Raw genomic sequence first — 19,485 nt, 5'->3', positions numbered from 1 at the left:
TTGAGGTTTATTACTAATGCATAGCTACATAATGGAACTGTCTGCACTAAAGCTGTGGATATTGGACGTTTACTGAAGTCCAAGGGCAGACAGCACAGCTGTTTGTGTAGCCTGTGTTTGGGAGGGCATTTAAAAAACACTGCATTTGGCTCAGGAAGACCCTAAGCCACAGCTGGTGTTCCTTACAACAGTACATCTGGCAAAGCTGGTTCACTGAAACCAGACACCTCACGGTGCTGCAGAATACCAGTTTTACAGGCTGCACACAGAACAGTCAACCCTCAGCTCATCCAACACTGCTGAAGTGCCTCCAGCCCTGGAACTGCTCTGGACTTCTTTCAGGACACATGCAAAAAAATATTATCCCAAGTCTACCTTACGTTGGTTTTGAGCACATATGGAAGGAACACCAGCAGAAGCAGCTTATTTCTGGGAAAGTGCCACACCAACGTTTTGTCCACAAGAACTGCCAGTACTCTAATGACAGGTTTTTTGTAACTAATTCAACACTTCGATGCCAAGAAGGCTCGTCTGCTCAGGGACACCCCTGAAGGCCAGGCAGGCTACATCCAGGCCTGACCCAGGCCGTGCCGGCGGGGTATGAGGGTCCCTTCCCGGCGGTCAGCAGCGCCCAGCCTTTCGCAGGCCTCCTCCCGCAGCGCCCGGCGCCCGGCCCCCGGTAGAGGCAGGCCGCGCCCTCGGCGGCTCCCCAACGAAACTGCCCCTCCGTACGCTCCGGGCCAGCTGGGCGCCGCTCTGCCGCCTGCACCCCGCGCCCCTCCTCCCCGCGGCACGGCCGCCCCCGGGGCGCCCTGGCCGGGCCGCCTCACGCCGCGAGGCCCGGTACCTTGCTTGACACGCGGCTCCTTGGAAGCGGGCGGCGGCCGCGGCGCCACTCGGCTGCTCGCCTCCGCGGCGGCGGCGACAACAGCGCCAGCCTCAGCAGCGGCTCGGGCTCGCGCCCGGGCAGCGGCGGTGGCGGCAGAGGCGGTGTGGGCCGCGCTGCCCGCCCGCTGCTTCTTGTTGCGGCCGCCCATGGCTACCCCCGTCCCGGCCTCGAGATCCGGGCACCACGGTTGGCACCGCCCGCCGCTCGCCATTGGCAGGTGCCATCCGCTTGGCACCGCCCTCCGTCTCCCATTGGTCAACGCATGAGGGAGACCATCTCGCCGCCGCCGGGCCTCCTAGGCTTCGCGGAAAGCGGGTTCCGGGGCAAGGGCCACCGCCGGCCGCGGGGGGTTGTGGGAAGGCCTTGCGCGGGGCGGGCGTAGGCTGGCGGGAAGCACACGGTGCCTCAGCGCTGGTGCGGTGTGACCGGGAACGGGATCGGGCCCGGGCCCAGGCCGTGCGTGGGGACTCCTGGTGCTCGGAGGTGGTGGGGAGCTGTGTTTCTCTTCGGCGTGCAGCGCCGGCGTAGGGGCGGAAAGGATCCGGCGGGGCAAGGGGAGGCTGTCCCGCGCCGGGCATTGTGGGACCGGTGGGGAAGATGGCGGACGCATTTGGAGATGAGCTCTTCAGCGTGTTTGAGGATGACTCGACCGCCGCCGCTGCCTCTGGGGCCAAGAAGAGCAAAACGGGCGCCACCGAGGGCGCCAGGAAACCGGGGTGAGGGCGCGGTGGCTGGCCGGGGGAGCAGGGCGGCGGGTCGCTCTGGCGGCTGAGGCTCGGGCCGCACTGATGGGTCCGGCTTCTGCCAGCTTGTTTGAACTACTGAATCCTCTCGGGACCGGGGAGTCGGTGTAGCCTAAAGGGGCGCCCTGTCCTGGGATCCCGGGTCCGGGCGCTGTGGTCTATTGGGAAGCGTGGGGACCTTGAGGCATGCTCACCCGGGAAGTGGTTTGAAAACCCACAACGTTTTTCGTGGCTGAAGTTCCGTGGGTTATGCCCTGTATGTAGTGGGATCACTGTTGCCCGTATAACACCTGATTTTTTTTCCCCTGCAAATACATACGTATAAGAGGCAATTTGTTGTGTACTTAATGTTGCAGAAAACGACTGGAGGAAAAATCTTCGGTAGCTGCGACAGAGAAGCCCAAAGGGGAGGCTGAGGTCTGTAGTACCGAAGATGTTGTTTTGGCAAAGAAGATAAAATTGGAGGATGTTGTATCAGAAGATGCTAAGTAAGTGCCTAGCTTAATATGTAAGGAAATAATTTCAAGACATTCTGGATAGCATTATGCCAGTTGTGAATAGAGTAGATGTAAGTAGTTTTGCAGTGTTTTCATCTAAAGATGAATTCGCATATGAAATTGATTTTCCATTATTTATATAAGTGAAGATATACTGGTAGTACAGGTTCAGCAATAACAAACACTGGGTATGTTTAAAATATTATGGAAAGATAGGCAGCTGCGGTATGAAATGTTAATGTGTTTGTGGTTGCTGCATATGGATTGGTGGTCCTTGGTCAAAGCTATCATGTTGATTTCAGGCATATAGCAAGGCATAAGCAGTAAGGCACATGGGAGGACGCAGGCTGGCTGTGTACCACGCCACTGAAAGACATAATTGGCTTGCAATACAGGAAGAAGAATTTGGCCAAGGAGACAGAAACAAGGCTTTTGAGGCATGTAAGGTTATAACTGCAGCATATTTGGATTCTTAAATACAGACAGGGGGGTATGCTTGTGTATGTTGACACCTGAGGAGATAAGGCAGCTGAAGGGAAGCCAGAATGTCTGTGCTTTGGGACCTGCGTGTCTCTTGTTCTTTTCTTTTCAGAATTTCATGACAGGTATTATGAGGGGTTTTGGAAACAGATTGAAGGGACAATGCAGGCACTTTTTCAGATGAGTGTATCCCAAGAGAATCTTGGGAACTTGGAAGTTTATGTTGGTTCAGAAAATTATTAGGAATGTTCATGGAATAAAAGTTCATCCAGAGCTGCCAAATGCAGATGTGTACCTCCTAGCTCAAGATGTGGAAAACTTTAATACAAAAATTATGTGCTTGCTATGTTCTAACACTTTCTGTGGGTGATGTGTAATTGACTTCTGCCAGAATTCTGGTCTGGATTGTCATTTGGTCTTACATGGTAATTTTTCTTGAAGTTCATGGTAAGATTTTCTATGAGAATGTCATGAGACAACTTCTCAGAATACTGTAAACACAGGCTACCTGTATAGAAGTGAAACAGAGCCTGAGTCAACATTTTAAGTCTGTTTCTGTGTTAGTGGTCTCAGTAGAACATATACTTGCCCCCAGTACCTTACTAAGTATGTTAAAATTGTCAGAAAAATCCACTATTTTATGCAGTGAAAGGCTAGCCTCTTCTTGTTGCCATGAGAGAAGGGACTAGTAAGGAAAAGTGGGGCGTCCTGTCTTTAGGCAGCTGGTCAGGATGCTTCAGGCTGCTGTTATTGGGTGGCCTGACTAGTAACAAGAATATGGGTCTTGAATTTTGCTTTGGTGTGTGTTGAGTTAATCAGAAAACTTCAAATGCAATATAAGTGATGTTTTATGGTGCAAGTTTTAAGATGTTACAAATCCCAAAACAGGAGCTAACTCAAATTTACGTAGTAGCAAAACTTTAACTCTTACAAGTACTAGTCCTGGTATTAGCCTCTGTCAGCTGTTCATTTCATGTTTGTGCATCTTTTTTTTTAATATTGCAGTTAAAGTAGAGGTGAAGTTCAACATTTTCACATTTTTAAAGAAAACAGGCTTTTTAAATACCTTTTTGGCAATCCTAACTCATGTGTTTTCAGTCTGGCAGACCTGATGCCTCAAGTAAAGGTGCAAGCTGTGGAAACTGTTGAAGGCTGTACACATGAGGTGAGTGCAGTGAAAATGCACAGGAAAAGTATAGGTTTGCTTCTCAGAATCACAGAATGGCTGGTGTTGGAAGTGACCTCTGGAGACCATCTAGTCCAGTCCCTTGCTAAAGCAGGGTCACCTAGAGCAGGTTGCATAGAATTGCATCCAGGTGGGTTTTGAATGTCTCCAAAGAAGGAGATACCGCAGCCTGTTCCAGCTCTGTCACCCTCAAAGAAAAGCAGTTTTTTCTTATGTTCAGATGGAACTTCTTGTGTTTCAATTTGTGCCCATTGACCCTTGTGTCGTTGGGCGCCACTGAAAAGAGGCTGGCCCCATCCTCTTGACACTCACCCTTAAGATTTTGTAGGTGTTGATGAGATCCCCTCTCAGTCTTCTCCAGGCTAAACAGCCTTTCCTCATAGAATTCGTAGAATTATATGTTATTTCCAGCCTTTCCTCATAGAATGTGTAGAATCATATGTATTACTGGCAGTATAATAATGTTGTTCATTGTGCTTGTACTTAGTCTATCATAGAATCGTTTAGGGTGGAAAAGACCTTTAAGATCATAGAGTCCAGCAGTAAACCTGACACTGTCAAGTCTCCTTAAACAATGTCTCTAAGTGCCACATCTACACTTGCCACATCCAGGGATGGTGACTCAGCCACCTCCCTGGGCAGCCTGTTCCAATGCTTGACAACCCTTTGAATGAAGAAGTTTTTCCTAATATCCAGTGTAAACCTACCCTAGTGCAACTTGAAGCCGTTTCCTCTTGTCCTAGATTGTTACTTGGGAGAGGAGACTGACACCCACCTCACCACAAGCTCCTTTGAGGTAGTCGTGAGGAGTGATAAGGTCCCCTCTGAGCCTCCTTTTCTCCAGGCTAAACACCCCCAGTTCCCTCAGCTGCTCCTCATCAGACTTGTGCTCCAGACCCTTCACCAGCTTCACTGCCCGTCTTTGGACACGCTCCAGCACCTCTACATCCGTTTTGCAGTGAGGGGCCCAAAACTGAACACAGGATTCAAGGGGTGGCCTCACCAGTGCCCAGTGCAGGGGGACAATCATGTCACTTGTCCTGCTGGCCACACTGTCTCTGATACAAGCCAGGATGCTCTTGGCCTTCTTGGCCACCTGGTCACACTGCTGGCTTTTGCCCAGTGGGCTGTCGACCAGCCCCCCCAGGCCCTTTCCCCCCAGCTGCTCTGCCCCAAGCTTGTAGCATTGCGTGGGGTTGTTGTGACCCAAGTACAAGACTTGACACTGGGCCTTGTTGAACCTCCTACAATTGCCTTTGGCCCATTGGTGCAGCCTGTCTAGATCCCTCTGTAGGGCCTTTCTACATGCTGATGCATTACTTCATATTGTATTTAAGATGGAACAGACTTGTGAAGAGTTTGAGATCTGTACCTGGCAGTAAGCATGCACAAAATGCACCTGAAAAATTAACAGTATCTCTTATCAGAAGTAGTTTGAATACTTGCAATAAAATGAGTCATTGTGAAAGACTCGATGATGTTGATAGGTTTCGATATTTGAAAGGTACCAAGCACATTGTGAGTACTGTTGTTGAGGAAAACCTACTGGCTGTTAAAATAGGTCTGTGTTCATAGTGCGATCTAAGTGTGAAGTAGTGTGTTGAGATATTTAGCTATTCTGGTTCAAGAATGAAAGGCTTTCATGTAAGACCGACCACTGCTTAAAATTACATTTTGGTAACAAGGGAAAAAAAAAGATCTTTTATGTAAAAGCAAAATAATGAAAACTTCATTTTCAAATTGTGTTACTAGACATAAATACAATTTTAAATATGAGAAATCAGAAATATTAGTGCTGTTTTTTTTAAAATCATCTTTCATCCAAAGATTATTATCAGAAAGCATTTCTATGAGAATTAGATATGTAAATTTTAACTTCTTTGTACTTGTATGCTTGTTTTCTTTTCTGTGCTGTCTTCCAGAACTAGCTCAAGTTAATTAGGGTCGCATTCAAGGACCCTGTAGGATTAGAGCCAGGGATCCTCAAACTTTTAACAGGGGCCGGCGCGCAGATGAAGTGGCAGGCAGTCATCTGCAGCTGCTTGGTTCCCCCCCCAGCCCCCAGTGGGGGGGGGCGGGGGGGTGTCTGTAAATACTGGGGGCGGATTGAGGACCCTGGGGGACCGTATCGGGCCCGTGGGCCGTAGTTTGAGGACCCCTGGATTAGACCTTTGTAGTGAAGGAAATTCATTACTCTTGATGGTACAGGTTCTAAAGCCATGCATCTATAGAATCGTTGTAATCTTGAGATGTGTGGTAGACATTTGCCATCACTTACTAACTGAAGAGAGCTTAAATACTTAGTGTGATTGAATGTTAGATAATGGCCAGGAACAGGAACTTTACCTGTATAAATGTGTTGTCTTTGGAAAGGGAGTGTTACCAATGTGAGCTGAGTAATTGCTTTTAATGTCCGTCGGCCAGAAGCCATGACTGTGTCTCGGCCTGAAGAGCTAGTGTTCCAAGGTAGGTGAAGTAGAAATATTTCACACAAGTCAGTAGGGAGTATCAGAGAAGGGAGAGAAGGAGCATTGTTGGGGCAGGAGAACAGGGATGTTGGCTGAAAAACTGAGAGGAAGGAAGGAAGCCTTGACACATGAGCTCACAGAAACAGGGTAATAGAAATTCAGATTAGTTTTCATGCACTTCCCATCTCTTGGCCCAGCTCTTCATAGCATGCCTTGACACTGGAGTGGACACTATGAATGCTATAACTGTTTTTATTTAAAATGTATTTTATAGGTTGCACTTCCAGCAGATGAAGACTTCACAGGTTTGAAGCCAAGAACTGGAAAAGCTGCAAAAGTATGATAGATTGCATTTCTTTTTCTTTTTGCATATGCTTTAGGCAGTAGATGATGGTAGAGGGGAAAATTATGTACTTTATCAGTACATAAAGTATCTTGGAAAAGATTGTCATGAAAAGATGCCCTGTTGTAAGATAGTTGTTTCTGTATTTTAAATTTAGTAGAGTGAAATGGTGCGGTTGAATGGAGTGGATAGGCTGTTGTGATTTCAGTTCTATTCTACATGGGTGGTGGCTTCAATTGTACCTTGTAGTATCTCTTCCTAAATTAGTAAATCAGAGAAAATTCAGTCATCAGAGCAAGATTTTAATTTGATGTGGCAAGACATAAGCAAAGATCTTAGGAGTGGTATCAGATAAAATGATTTGAATGCAAAGTCATTGTAAAATACTGAGTTAAGATCAGCTGAAGTTAGAAATATCTATAGTATTTTATTTCTGCCTGTAATTTGAACACTACATCAGTCACAGAATTAATTAGATGTAGGTTACTGTTTGTGCTAAAATTATGTAATGCTTTTTCTTTCTTTCTTTTTAGGAGTATCCGTTTATTCTTGACGCCTTTCAGAGAGAAGCTATTCTTTGTGTTGATAATAACCAGTCTGTGTTAGTGTCGGCTCATACGTCAGCTGGTAAAACTGTTTGTGCAGAGTAAGTAGTTTTCTGACAAGCTCTAACAAGAGAATGGTGTGGTTTGTTGTGTCATTTTGTTGAACCATCAGTTGTTGTTCTCAGCTTCTTGATACAAAGTTTGGACCATCAGTATGTTAGAATGGAATTGACTACTCTTGAATATAAAAATTACTTCTTTCATATTCAGTGGATAGTGAAAGGCTTAATTCATGTTTAAGCTTACCTTTAGGCTTAAACAATCTTGTTCTATTAAGATATTCTATAGATTGAAAGTTAAGTTTTTGCAATACCATTTTGCGTTAATTCAGAAAAAATACCTTTGTTTTCTAGCTTCTGGCCTTAACTAATAAGGACTTTCTTGTGTGTTTGCTTTGTCAGAAGTGCTGATTTGATTTAATTTGCAAATTTGTGTTTACTGGGCAGGAAATGTTTAAAAGAGTATATGGTTTTTGTCAGGGTTTGATCTGACAGTGGAATGGCTTTGCTGACCTGAGGTGAGAAGTGAAATGTACTTGCAGGTTTATTAGAGCTTGTGTTCAGATAATAATAATTTGTCATAAGACAGTGATAATTTGATTTTTAGATTAAACTAGATGCGCTCTGATGTCCAAAAACTTCAGTTAACTTGTTGTCAATGATATGTCAATCTCCAAAGAGGCATACATAGTTAAGATGGCACTGAACTTAATAATCTAGATATGAGATGCTTCATATCGTTCCACTGGTGTTCTAAGTTGCATATTTTATTTTATGTTTTTAAGCAGAGGATTAGAGGAAAGTAATATGCTCTGAATGTCTTCCTGACAACTTTAATATGTACAATGTTTCAATACAGGTATGCAATTGCCCTGGCTTTGAGGGAGAAACAGCGTGTGATATTTACAAGTCCAATTAAAGCTTTGAGTAATCAGAAGTACCGTGAGATGTATGAAGAATTTCAGGATGTTGGTTTGATGACTGGAGATGTCACTATTAATCCTACAGCTTCTTGTCTAGTAATGACAACAGAGGTAAGATCAGACATTAATTCTTAATCTGTCTGTGTTTTCTTCTATTCTTTTTTGACTGAGAAGGTCTGATACTAAAAGATAAAAGTTACTGTTAGCCCAATTAGTATAGAAGATGTTACAGAGTTCATTATGCCTCTCTTTAATGTTTTAACTTTGGGTTATTGGAAAAAATATGTCAATCTCTGTAAATTCATGCTTTGGACTGTCAGTCAAGAACTTTCATTCTTACATGGAGAAAGGCATAACTTAATTTCCTGAATGCTCAAGACACTGAGTTTTCTTTGGTTAGATGTGAAGTACTGAAAGTCAGTCAGATTTACTGAATTTGTTCTAGGGAAACAAAATGAGGAGAGGGAAATCATTGAGTGGTAGTTGAATGGTTCATGCTAGACGCTAGTACTCCAGGAATATATAGCATTTACCTTCGGTAACAGAGTACCGTTGGCACGTTTTTGTCATATTTCTGTTGCAGATATCTGTCCAGCCATGATTTGGAATTTTTCTGTCTTGACCTCACAGGAGTATAGTCTTAAGGAGAAAACTGTTGTAGGGGAAGATTGGGTGGAGAGACCGGATGACTTGATTTCTGACAAAAGATTTCCTATTAATCACAGAGAGGTTATCTCTTAGGGTGAGGGAAGAAGGTGGCTTGGCAGAAGTAGATCTGTAGACCTGTAACAAATACGCTGCCACATGGAGGCTGGGAAGAAAACAGTGGTCTTTTCGTGCATATTCCTTCACTGTACTTGCATGGAAACCAGTTCATCTCGTATCATGAGATATGTTAGATTGGAATCAACTTGGAAAGCATCTCACAGCTGGTCTTTACATGCTTTTAAGTTTTTTTGCAAAATAAGCTTTCATATTGCATGTAAATGTGAACCAAAAATTCTGGCAGTTTCTTACATTTTGGTAGCATATGACTTGTTATTTCATGTGATGGATCTTAGTCTTTCTTTCCTTTTCTAGATTTTGAGAAGTATGCTCTACAGAGGTTCTGAGGTTATGCGAGAGGTTGCGTGGGTTATTTTTGATGAAATTCACTATATGAGAGATCCAGGTATCCTAAATGTGTGATTTTTTTTTAAGAAATCTTTTTTTTCCTAAGAATATTTTTTTTTCTTATGAAGAATTAAATCTTTATTCTTTCTGTTAAAATCAATTGTCTTTGTGCATAAATCATTCAGGATTTGTTTTCTACTGAATGTATATATGAGAGTTATTGTATATCACAGTCTGCATTTTGTTTGCCAAGGCAAAAGCCACTTTGAAGGCATTTGATATATCCCATTTGTGTAGGGGAGGATTTTTTTAGGTTCTGTTTTGTCTTTAAGCATGCTGTTCTTTGGCTTCAAAGCTGAAAAATAGGCTTTAATCATGTAAATTTCTTATGTGACTTTTCCATTTTCAGAACGCGGTGTGGTTTGGGAAGAGACAATTATTTTGCTCCCTGACAATGTTCATTATGTGTTCCTTTCTGCAACTATTCCAAATGCCCGTCAGTTTGCTGAATGGATCTGTCATCTCCACAAACAGGTAATGTTTGTGATGTGCTGTACCTCTGTCCTTGTTGTCATGTGGCATAATACTGTCTCTTTGGTTTTGAGAATTGAGCTTCTGAGCATTTAGTCATCATCTTATTGCTTATAAATGATGGTATAGATCACTCCTGGTTTCTCCAGCTGTACTCCTCACTTTTGCATCTGTACTGGCTGTCAGTTCTAAATAGCAAGATTAAAGCTATTTCTTTAAAGTTTATTTTCCGCACTTACTTAGACACGAGCTTGATTTTAACAAACATGCTGAATGCTGAAACACAATGAATGTACGGTGATTTTTCAGAGGGCTGATAAGAGGTTATTTAGAGAATTTGTCTGAAGAGCTCTAAAAAGGCCATGTGGATAATATTTAATGATTTAAAGGAAGTGTTTTGTTTCTTTTTTTTTCTAAACAAGCTTTCTCCATGCATTAAAACCTTAAATGATTTCAAAAGTCGACTGTTTGCCTTTTTTAGGTGGTGTAAGAAATACTGCAGGCTTTTTTACAGAATAGAAATTAGCAGGTTTTCCTCTGGTTTTAGAAGATGCTATGATTTTGAGTCTGTGTAATAATATAGAAGGACATACTAACTATCCTTCCATTTTGTGATCACAAGAAATACTTTTTGTAGCCAATCTGTGTTCCTCTAAAGGATTTGCAAACTTTCATTTTCTTAAGCAGTGTCATTAGGACAAAGTCAGTGTTCGTGAAAGAAACTTTTTTACCTTAGTTTCTGTGAGTTCTTACTTTCTGGCTTTTAGAAAGATCTATTTTAATAATAATGTATTGGATTTTCCATCAAGCATTTTTACAATACAATTAGAAACAATTTACAATACAATGAGAAACATTAACTATTTATGTGTATGCTGTTCTTCCTTTATAGCCTTGCCATGTGATTTACACTGACTATCGACCCACTCCACTGCAGCATTATATATTCCCAGCAGGAGGAGATGGACTCCATCTGGTTGTTGATGAAAATGTAAGGAATATTCAGTTTTTTGGAAAGATCATTTTCCTTGCATATCAGTCACGCGTTTGATCTCTAGCCAGATTTGGATTGGCTGTACAAAGGATGTTTGTGTTCAAATGAGGTACAAATGGGCAACAGTGATCTCTAAATTGCTGTTAGATTTTTGGAGTCTTATAGAAGAAATTGGTTTTATTATCTAATGTGGTGTAGTCAGCTGAGTAGTATTTTGCCGAGATACCTTAAGTGCCCTCATCCTTGCCTTGTTTTCCAAAGTGCGTGCTGCTTTTTGTAAATCTATGAAGCAGCCAATGTTTCTTTAACTTTCTCACTCAAAAGAAAATGCAGTAGTGTTTAAATTTTACTTCAGGTGAGGGGGCAAAATATTTTTGTAGTTTTAGGTGAAGTAAGAGCTTGTTTAAAATTCATACTGGCTTGCACAGTAGCAGTAGCTAGTGCCGTAAACAGCAGTAATGCACTTGAAGGTAGGTCTTTATTGGGCAGTGTAGTTTCCTGTAGACATTCCTAAAAGTCAGTTTTGCTATTGTGTCAGTCAGCAGGTCTACCATGGTTGATTATTTGGTGGTTAGAACAAAGAGCAGTAGCTTCAGAGCCACCAATGTAATTCTGAGCTGTGACATTGACCTAGTAAACTCAGCTGCTAGCTTCTGCCTGTAAATATAGGGTAATGGTACTGGCTATGCAAAGCACTAAGCATTTTTAAGTGAACTGTGTAAGAAGTAATTGCTTACAAAAGTTGTGTTTTGTATCTAGGGAGATTTCAGAGAAGATAATTTTAATACAGCAATGCAAGTACTTAGAGATGCAGGAGACCTAGCAAAAGGGGACCAGAGAGGCAGGAAAGGAGGAACAAAAGGTGAGTTTGAATCACATTCTAAAGTAATGTATAATACAACAAAGTTGTGCTTGTGTCTCAGTTATTCCATAAGATACTTTTTTCCTAAATTGACATTTAAATTAACATAATTTCTCTGCAGGTCCTTCAAACGTTTTTAAAATTGTGAAGATGATCATGGAAAGGAATTTCCAACCTGTTATTATTTTCAGCTTCAGTAAGAAAGACTGTGAAGCCTATGCACTTCAGATGACGAAGTTAGATTTCAATACAGGTACAGATAAATAAAAATACAGGTTTATTCACAATTGTGGTTTGATGTGAAATGTTATTCTGGTTAGTTACTTCTGTTTCTTTTGGGACTTTTTGTGTAAAAACAAATGAAAAATGTGTATTACATCATGCTAGTTTCAGTAGGAGAGTGTTGGTGCACAAAAAGTACTTGACCATCAAAATGTTGAATTGTTCCTCTATTTTAAACTTTATTTCTTTCTCAAAAATCCTCTTTCACTGTAATAATAGCCCAAGAGTTCCTGGAAAATTCTATCTGTAATGGGAGAAGACTGATCATAACAAATGTATTTCCCAGAATGTTCATGTTATGTCCATTAGAAAAATGACTATTTTCTGGAAGTCAAAACAACTGTGTAACAAACCACTAGACTGTTCTTTCTCAACTATCCAATCCAGTTTTCTTTGTTCCCTTCCTCCACCTTGTCCTCAAAGAAAAACCCAAAAGGTAAACAAAGAAGACTTTTTCATTTTGCATTAAGGCCAAGCTTGTAAAATAGATTTAATACATTGCTTCTCAGAAATGTTAAGAATTGTAACAAAAATAAGGAATTTGTTGTAAAGCAACTTAGCATTTCATGTTTGTGAACTGTTCAGGGTTCTTGCTTCCTTAATTGCTCTGGTATTTGCACATTGTGGTTCAGTGTTGCAATATAATGCAGCTGTTTCTGTCAGAAAATGTAAAGATTGGCAGAAGTGCAGAAATGCATTTTTATATTTTCTTCAATCATACCTTTGAATACATATTCTTCGTACTTGTATTACTTAAGTAGAAAGAGTGTAAACTTCGGGAATCAACAGGGAAAAGGAGAAACCTCAGTATCTGTGCAGACAGGGAATAGTATGTAGAAGAGAAACAGGGAAGTTTACGAAATAAAAGTACATAAAACTCAGAAATCCCAAGCTTGGAAACAGCTGAAGTTTGGATTATTCTGCAAGGTTTGTTCTGTGTTCCCTGAGCATCTACTGCTGGTTACTGTTAGGCTCCTTCAGGCTTGCATTCAAGTCTTGATTCAATGTGGGTGGTTTTGTGCTGACTTCACTCTTCCACACTATTTTTATTGTAAACTTTTGTAAATATTAGAATGTGGTAACACTTTATTTACATATGGTATTAGCCTTCTAGATTTTGTAATAACTTACAAATTGCTTTCTTAGATGAAGAAAAAAAGATGGTTGAAGAAGTGTTCAATAATGCAATTGATTGTCTCTCAGATGAAGACAAAAAGCTTCCTCAGGTGAGTGAGATTGAGTAGGTGTAGCTGCTGCTGTCCTGTTCTCTGCAACTTTTGAGCCTGTGGGTCTTTAATAGTGCGTACAGAAATCATAAACTGGATGTTCTTATTCATCTCCTTGGCATTGTGAAATAGGACTCAGTGATTACAATTCCTATCTGTGTGATTCCAGTGAATGAACATGCCAAAATTAACCATGGAGTTCCTACCTGTGTTTTATGTTCTTTCTAATAAAGTTTTTAAGTAAACATAAGGGCTTATAAAGAGATATCTCTGGGTTAAAACTGTCTGGAAATAGTTCAAACGAGAGTGCAGTATGCAGTTTAGAAGTATTGACTGCTGAGCCTTTCAAATTGTTGAATTGATGTATCTGCATTCTAATTTATTGCATAATGACCACGCGCAGTGACTATCTTTACAGTGGGAAAATACAAGTTTCCAAATGGACAGGATATTATAGGATTCAGTAGTTTTGTAACAAATACTACAACTATTAACTTCTTCCCACTTTTTATTTATTTGTGTCCATAATTGCTTAGTGTAGTGATCTTTGTTGTGAGCATGGCAATTTGTCCATGAAAAAAAACCCAACCATTTAATTTTTGGCCTTGCCTACTCACTTCAGATTTCACATACTTGTTTTGTTTGTGAACTTGAAAAAAATCAATATATAAGGTGTTATGTGCTGTCTTTCTACAGTAAGTTTGTAACAGTGGCACTGTATCAAAGTAATCTGTTTTGGACTCTGTAGACCATGATAACTCAAAAGTGTATTCTCAGAAACAGGTTTGGGGTGGTAATGAAGTGTTAATAGATTGTTAGTGAGAATCTTTGTTTTGAAAGAAAAAAGCAGAGACAAAGCTAGATTTATATAGTTATTTGTTTGAAGTATCATGTTTTTAGAATTTAAGAGATCAATTCAGTCATTTACAGCCTGAATTGCATTGTATGGCATAGGTGCTGAATTACTGTCCTACAGCACATAGGAATAAATGAAATCAGTCCAACTAAAATTGAAACAAAGTATCTCATTGATACCAGGATCACTATTTCCAAAACTGATTCTAAATGAGGCATTTTTTTTTAATAGAGACAGATTTAAATACTAACTGCATGTGTAAATTTGGGCATAGCTTCACAGTTGGCCTAAGCAAATTTAAGACTAGTCTGCTGAAAAGATTGGTCTCTGATTTACCCTTCATATCATTCCTAGTTCTAACTGGAAAATAATATTGGAGGAGTATTTATTGTATTTAAAATCGGGACATAATGAATTATATCAGCACTAAGGGCAGTGTTGAGGTTTTCTATAGAGATTTTAATTTTTAGTAACGAATATTAAAATTTGTTTACTGGTCTTTGTATGTTTATTCCCAGGTTGAGCACGTACTTCCTCTTCTGAAGCGAGGAATTGGTATCCATCATGGCGGTCTGCTTCCTATCTTAAAAGAAACCATAGAAATTCTTTTCTCTGAGGGCTTAATAAAGGTATGTATTTTATGTCCACATTTAGGTTTTTCTCTGTGTGAATCCACAGTCAGTAATCCTGAAAAACTGAGAAGTATGTCTTAGTTCAGAACGTACACTAGTATTATACTGGAGATCTTGACGACTCCTTGACTGAAAAAGGTGAAAGAGTCAGTACACATGGCAAACGGAAAAACGCTTTGTGTCTTGAATGCAGGAAGCATAAAGCTTAGTACTTATAAAAAAAATTGTTTTAACATTGTGTGGACCAGTAAGTAGGCAATTTCAAGAAGAGCTACAGATACGTGAAGGGAAGTCCCCATTTTGTGGATCTGCGTACCTGGTTCTGCAAACGCACACAGCACCTCTGGAAGCATGTGGCTGTTCCAATGGCACAGATTTAATTCATGTAATTGATTTCAGCTCCCTTCCCTTGAAAAATGCAAATACTTGCATAAATGCCTCCACCTTTATCTGAAAAAACCCTAAAAAACAATTCTTGAACCTCATGTGGGGTTTTGTCTCCTCTATAAGGAGAAAGATGTGTTGTGTTAGTGCACAATTACAGCTTTAGTTTTAAGTGTTCCAGGTTTTATTCTAAAGTATTAATATTTACAATATCTAACTTTTAATATTTTCTGCCACAATTTTATGATATATTTTGCTCCTATAAACGACTGTAGACATTAACCAAGCTGCTTGTTGGTTGCCCTAATACACATACATTCAGAAAAATCTGACCTTAGATGAAAGTTCTGGGGGTTTGGGGGGAAATTTTTTGGAAATTAACAATTATTTTTCATTAATATAATTTGCACCCCTTGTGTTTTTCCTTTGAGTCTTTTACATGGTCCCATATAACTAGTTTTTACATTTTCCCAGAGGGAATAAGGGCAGGCAGAAAGAATGTTTCTGGTCCAGTTTTTAGCTATTTAATGCACGTATGTTCCCACGTTCACTGTATATAAGTAGTAAAATCTGGAGAGGTTTTGTGTAGCAATTTCTGACTACTTGCACATTTGCTTAAGAGCCTTTGGTTTTGCTTGCTTAACTTTAGTTTGTTTGTTTAGGCCTTATTTGCAACAGAGACTTTTGCTATGGGAATTAATATGCCAGCCAGGACTGTGCTATTTACGAGTGCCAGCAAATTTGACGGAAAAGATTTCCGATGGGTAAGTGAAAAACAGGTTCTGTTGAATAAATGAATTACATTATTTAAACCTTACTAGCCTTAAATTTACTCTTGACTTACCCACTTCAATGTAGTAGAATACATTTTTTTTCTTTCAGAAATCTTTGTTCACTAATTCATTCAAATTCTTGAAGAGTATTCAGATTATGCATGAAATTATTTATTTTAATATATACAGCAAAAGGGTGTCAAACAGGTTAGCAGTAAACATTGGATTAGACTAAGACTTCTTCACAACTTGTCCAAAACTGTGAGACCCAGTTGTTTTCTTCTGTGTCAGAGGAGTGTGGGGAATAATTGGGCTCAGTATCATACCATAATGATGACTAAATTCAGGTTTTGACAGACCCAAGAAAAGAGATCATTTACCTCTGGAGAGTATTGATCTGTTACAGCAGACTATTTTGGGTAGCGCACAGAAAGAAACGGGTGAAGGAGAGAGAGGTTGTTTGCTGGAAAGCAAATAGTTTTAAAGTTTTAAACGTTAAAACCAGCTATGTGAATCACATGTAAATGGTAATAAGGGTGTACAAGTCATCACAGCAAAACTTCGTAGGTAAGTGTCATGGTTCATCTTTCAGAGCCGGGAAAATTGAGATAAACGGGATGAGTGACTTGACTTGTGCGTTGTGAAGTAAACATCTCTTCAGTCTTAGTTTAGGCTGTTCAGTTTCATGATTCATTCAGTCTGATTGCATGCCCTTAAGATGTATGTGAGAATGAGGTACCTTTGAGCTATCAGATATGTGGAACTCCTGCTTTAAAAATGATACAGCATGGTTGACTTAAGTAGTTTTTGAGATTTGACTTAAAGTGAAACTCAGGAAGTTGTGGGGAATGCAGGTTCCACAGATGACATGACCCCCTATTTTATAACCTATGGAGACAAAGGGAGCCGGTTACAGCTGGCTTTTGTCCATGTCCCAGTTCTTTATAACCTCTTCAGTTTCATGGTTAGTAGGCATAAGAATAAAGCAGCTCTTGCTAGGTATCAGTGTTTTAATGATACATTTGAATCGATCAAATGAAGTGATAGTATTATTTGAAGATGGTGAAGGTGCCTTGTGAGTATCTTGAAGATGTATATTATGTTTTAATAAATCTCCACCATGCCCAGCAACCTTCCATCACATAAGACATTAGTAAAATGTGTTTTATGTTTATTAAAATGACGCACTGTGCTATGGAAGTTATTGTAGCTATGGGAGCATTAGATAACTTAGCTGCTGACATACAGTTTTCATAGTCATGGATTTTTCCTAGTAGTTTAATAATCAGCTTATGAGTAATGAATTCAACATGTGAAAAGTTCATGTCTTAGTACACATCACGGTCATTTACTGTATAATTGTAAATAGCACTTTATATGTTCTTGCAATTTTTCTAATATTTGTTAATTTTTTTCTTTTTCTCATGTTATCCTAGATATCCTCAGGTGAATACATTCAAATGTCAGGTCGTGCAGGACGCCGAGGTATGGATGACAGAGGAATAGTAATTCTTATGGTGGATGAAAAAATGAGTCCAACAATTGGCAAGCAGCTTTTGAAGGTAGGAAAGAAGATGGGGGTTTTTTTTATCCTCTCCACTAAGGTTATGCTCATTCGAGTAATGCAAAATTACCTATCTAGAAAAAAAAAGTAGTTAGATCATGCAGGTAGGAGATGACAGCTCCTAAAATGAGTATGGGCTTTCACTGAATTCTCATTAAAGCAGGAGTTTCTGTTGTGAAACAAAATTAGAAGACTATTATCATCCTTCTCTGTATAAAAGGGTTCTCAGGCAGGAGAAGTAGAATTATATCCTGTTTCCTAGTGATATCACTACCACTGCAGAGTTCTGTTTGTTTCTTGCTGACAGCAGTCAGTTCAGGGATATTGCTGAACTTGAAAAGGTTTGCTGAGCATTCACAAGAATTATTAAAGGCTTGGTTCTGTGGTGAAGTAAAACTTGGTTAATGTACTTTTCAGTGTAATAGACAAACTGGACAATGTTATGCAAAAAATAAGATAAATATGGTAAATAAGAAGAGTGAGATGGCCGTCAGTGAGCTAAAATTAACTATGGAGAAAATAATAGTGCTTATAGGAAACTTTGAGGTTTGGAAATCAAGAGGCTGAAAAAAAACGCTCGTGCGGTTGAGATGGGCATTAGATGATAAGGCTTCCCCAAACTGTAATGGAAGTTGTTACAGATTATTACAGTAATACCCTCTTGCTTTAGAACTGGAATGTGAAACATTGCACTCACTACACTTCTGTTTAAACTCCATGGCAAAAATAACCATAAGGAAGCATATGTTCTGGTGTGCGTGTTGCCTAGCTTAGGTTGCTTATGTTAGTTGTGCACACACGTTAAAATTGAAAACTTGGAGGTGTTCTCTGCATGCTATTCAGGAGCTTGTAGCCTTGGTACAAGTAGCAGGTCATTTGTGTTAAAATGGCACTTATGGTACTGTTAAAGTTTGTTTAAATTGTGGGAATTGCCTGTTTTGCTGGTTGACTGGACACCAAGTGAAAAGGAAACAGCACAATGTGATAAAAGAGCAGTAGGAGCCAAGCATGAAATCATTACTGCAAAGCATTACAGAGTGAAGAAAAGGATACATCACCAGCTACCACCTTAACATCATCCAGGCCCACTTTGGCTGGGAAGCTCCATTGCAGCCAGCGCCAGGAGTAACTGGGAAAATTCCTGTGCTGTGTGTCCACCTGTAGGTGAGGCTTCTGGCCCAGTCCTGGAGCTTGCCCACCTTTAAACTCAGTAAAAAAACCCTAATTGTTTACACACCTGGCTGTCACAACACTCTCTAAACTAGCGGGCTGCAACAAGGTCTTTTACCATCTCATACCAACATACTCCTCATGCCAGTCCCTCTGCTGCCTTCTCCTAGTCTCTCCTCATCCGGGGCGCGCTCTGTCTCTTCTCTCTGCTTCTTCCTCCTCTCCCTTCCTCAGCAGCTCTCTTCCTTGGCTGCCCAACCTCTTAACAGAACCAGCCACAGCTGCACCTGGTCTACATCAGCCAACCCACAGCACCTGAAGCCAGCCCACAGCTGTGTATTACCAATGTTAATTAACCCAGCTTCGTTCCTCTACAATTCCCCCCCCCCCCTTTTTTTTTGTCTTCTTAATATTTCATGCCTTATGTTTTTAACAATCATCACAACCTTTTTACAAATAAACTTTTCATACAGTCCAGGCAGCTTGTCCCTGAACTCTTTTTTTTCTTCTTAGCATTTCATGCCTTCTGTATTTAACAATCATCACAAGTTTTTCACAAATAAACTTCTCATGCAGTCCAGACAATTTGTCCCTGAACTTATACACATATCCCTTCTTCAATTTTATCTTGGGCTTTTCAGCTTCTGGGGGCTGATCATCTTTCTTCTCATCTGCTTTCTTGAAATCTGGGATTTTGTTTTCTTCGGAGTGGGATTCTGATGAACTTACTGCCTCGTCTTTTCACCTCTTGGGTCACACCGGACAGTAACCTGAATGAGCTTTCAACAGCAGATCTAGAATACAGCACTAATACATTACTCCATGTTCCAACAAGCTTCTCCGCATCTTGTGGTCACTCATTTTTTTTACAACTGGAGACACCTTCAATGAGTACGTAAACACCGGCAAGAATACCACCACGCTCAGCAGCAACGGCGGGAGCTGCCCACAGCACCGTGCTGCTC

The 19,485-nt window shown here is 40.5% G+C and overlaps 2 protein-coding genes across 3 annotated transcripts in view; one reads left to right on the top strand and one right to left on the bottom strand.

The window, feature by feature from the left end:
• DHX29 (DExH-box helicase 29) overlaps positions 1–1,072 on the bottom strand; it is a 29,662-nt gene extending 28,590 nt beyond the window's left edge. For both annotated transcript variants that reach the window (XM_040579307.1, XM_040579308.1), the window contains exon 1: positions 848–1,072. In XM_040579307.1, the coding sequence (XP_040435241.1) occupies positions 848–1,037 (190 nt within the window). In that variant the 5' untranslated portion in view covers positions 1,038–1,072. The remainder of the gene's footprint in view (positions 1–847) is intronic.
• Positions 1,073–1,238: 166 nt separating this feature from the next.
• The window catches only part of MTREX (Mtr4 exosome RNA helicase), a 49,404-nt gene continuing 31,157 nt past the window's right edge, over positions 1,239–19,485 (top strand). The window contains exons 1-15 of the mRNA XM_040578889.1: positions 1,239–1,605; positions 1,989–2,120; positions 3,708–3,774; positions 6,538–6,600; positions 7,140–7,252; positions 8,070–8,244; positions 9,214–9,304; positions 9,656–9,780; positions 10,670–10,768; positions 11,531–11,633; positions 11,755–11,886; positions 13,062–13,141; positions 14,516–14,626; positions 15,676–15,777; positions 17,223–17,348. Of these exons, the coding sequence (XP_040434823.1) occupies positions 1,487–1,605; positions 1,989–2,120; positions 3,708–3,774; positions 6,538–6,600; positions 7,140–7,252; positions 8,070–8,244; positions 9,214–9,304; positions 9,656–9,780; positions 10,670–10,768; positions 11,531–11,633; positions 11,755–11,886; positions 13,062–13,141; positions 14,516–14,626; positions 15,676–15,777; positions 17,223–17,348 (1,638 nt within the window). The 5' untranslated portion in view covers positions 1,239–1,486. The remainder of the gene's footprint in view (positions 1,606–1,988; positions 2,121–3,707; positions 3,775–6,537; positions 6,601–7,139; positions 7,253–8,069; positions 8,245–9,213; positions 9,305–9,655; positions 9,781–10,669; positions 10,769–11,530; positions 11,634–11,754; positions 11,887–13,061; positions 13,142–14,515; positions 14,627–15,675; positions 15,778–17,222; positions 17,349–19,485) is intronic.

The sequence above is a fragment of the Falco naumanni genome, chromosome Z (assembly GCF_017639655.2).
Source record: "Falco naumanni isolate bFalNau1 chromosome Z, bFalNau1.pat, whole genome shotgun sequence".
Lineage (NCBI taxonomy): Eukaryota > Metazoa > Chordata > Aves > Falconiformes > Falconidae > Falco > Falco naumanni.
The sequence above is the reverse complement of the archived record's forward strand: the minus strand, read 5'-3'. Positions and strand labels throughout refer to the sequence as shown.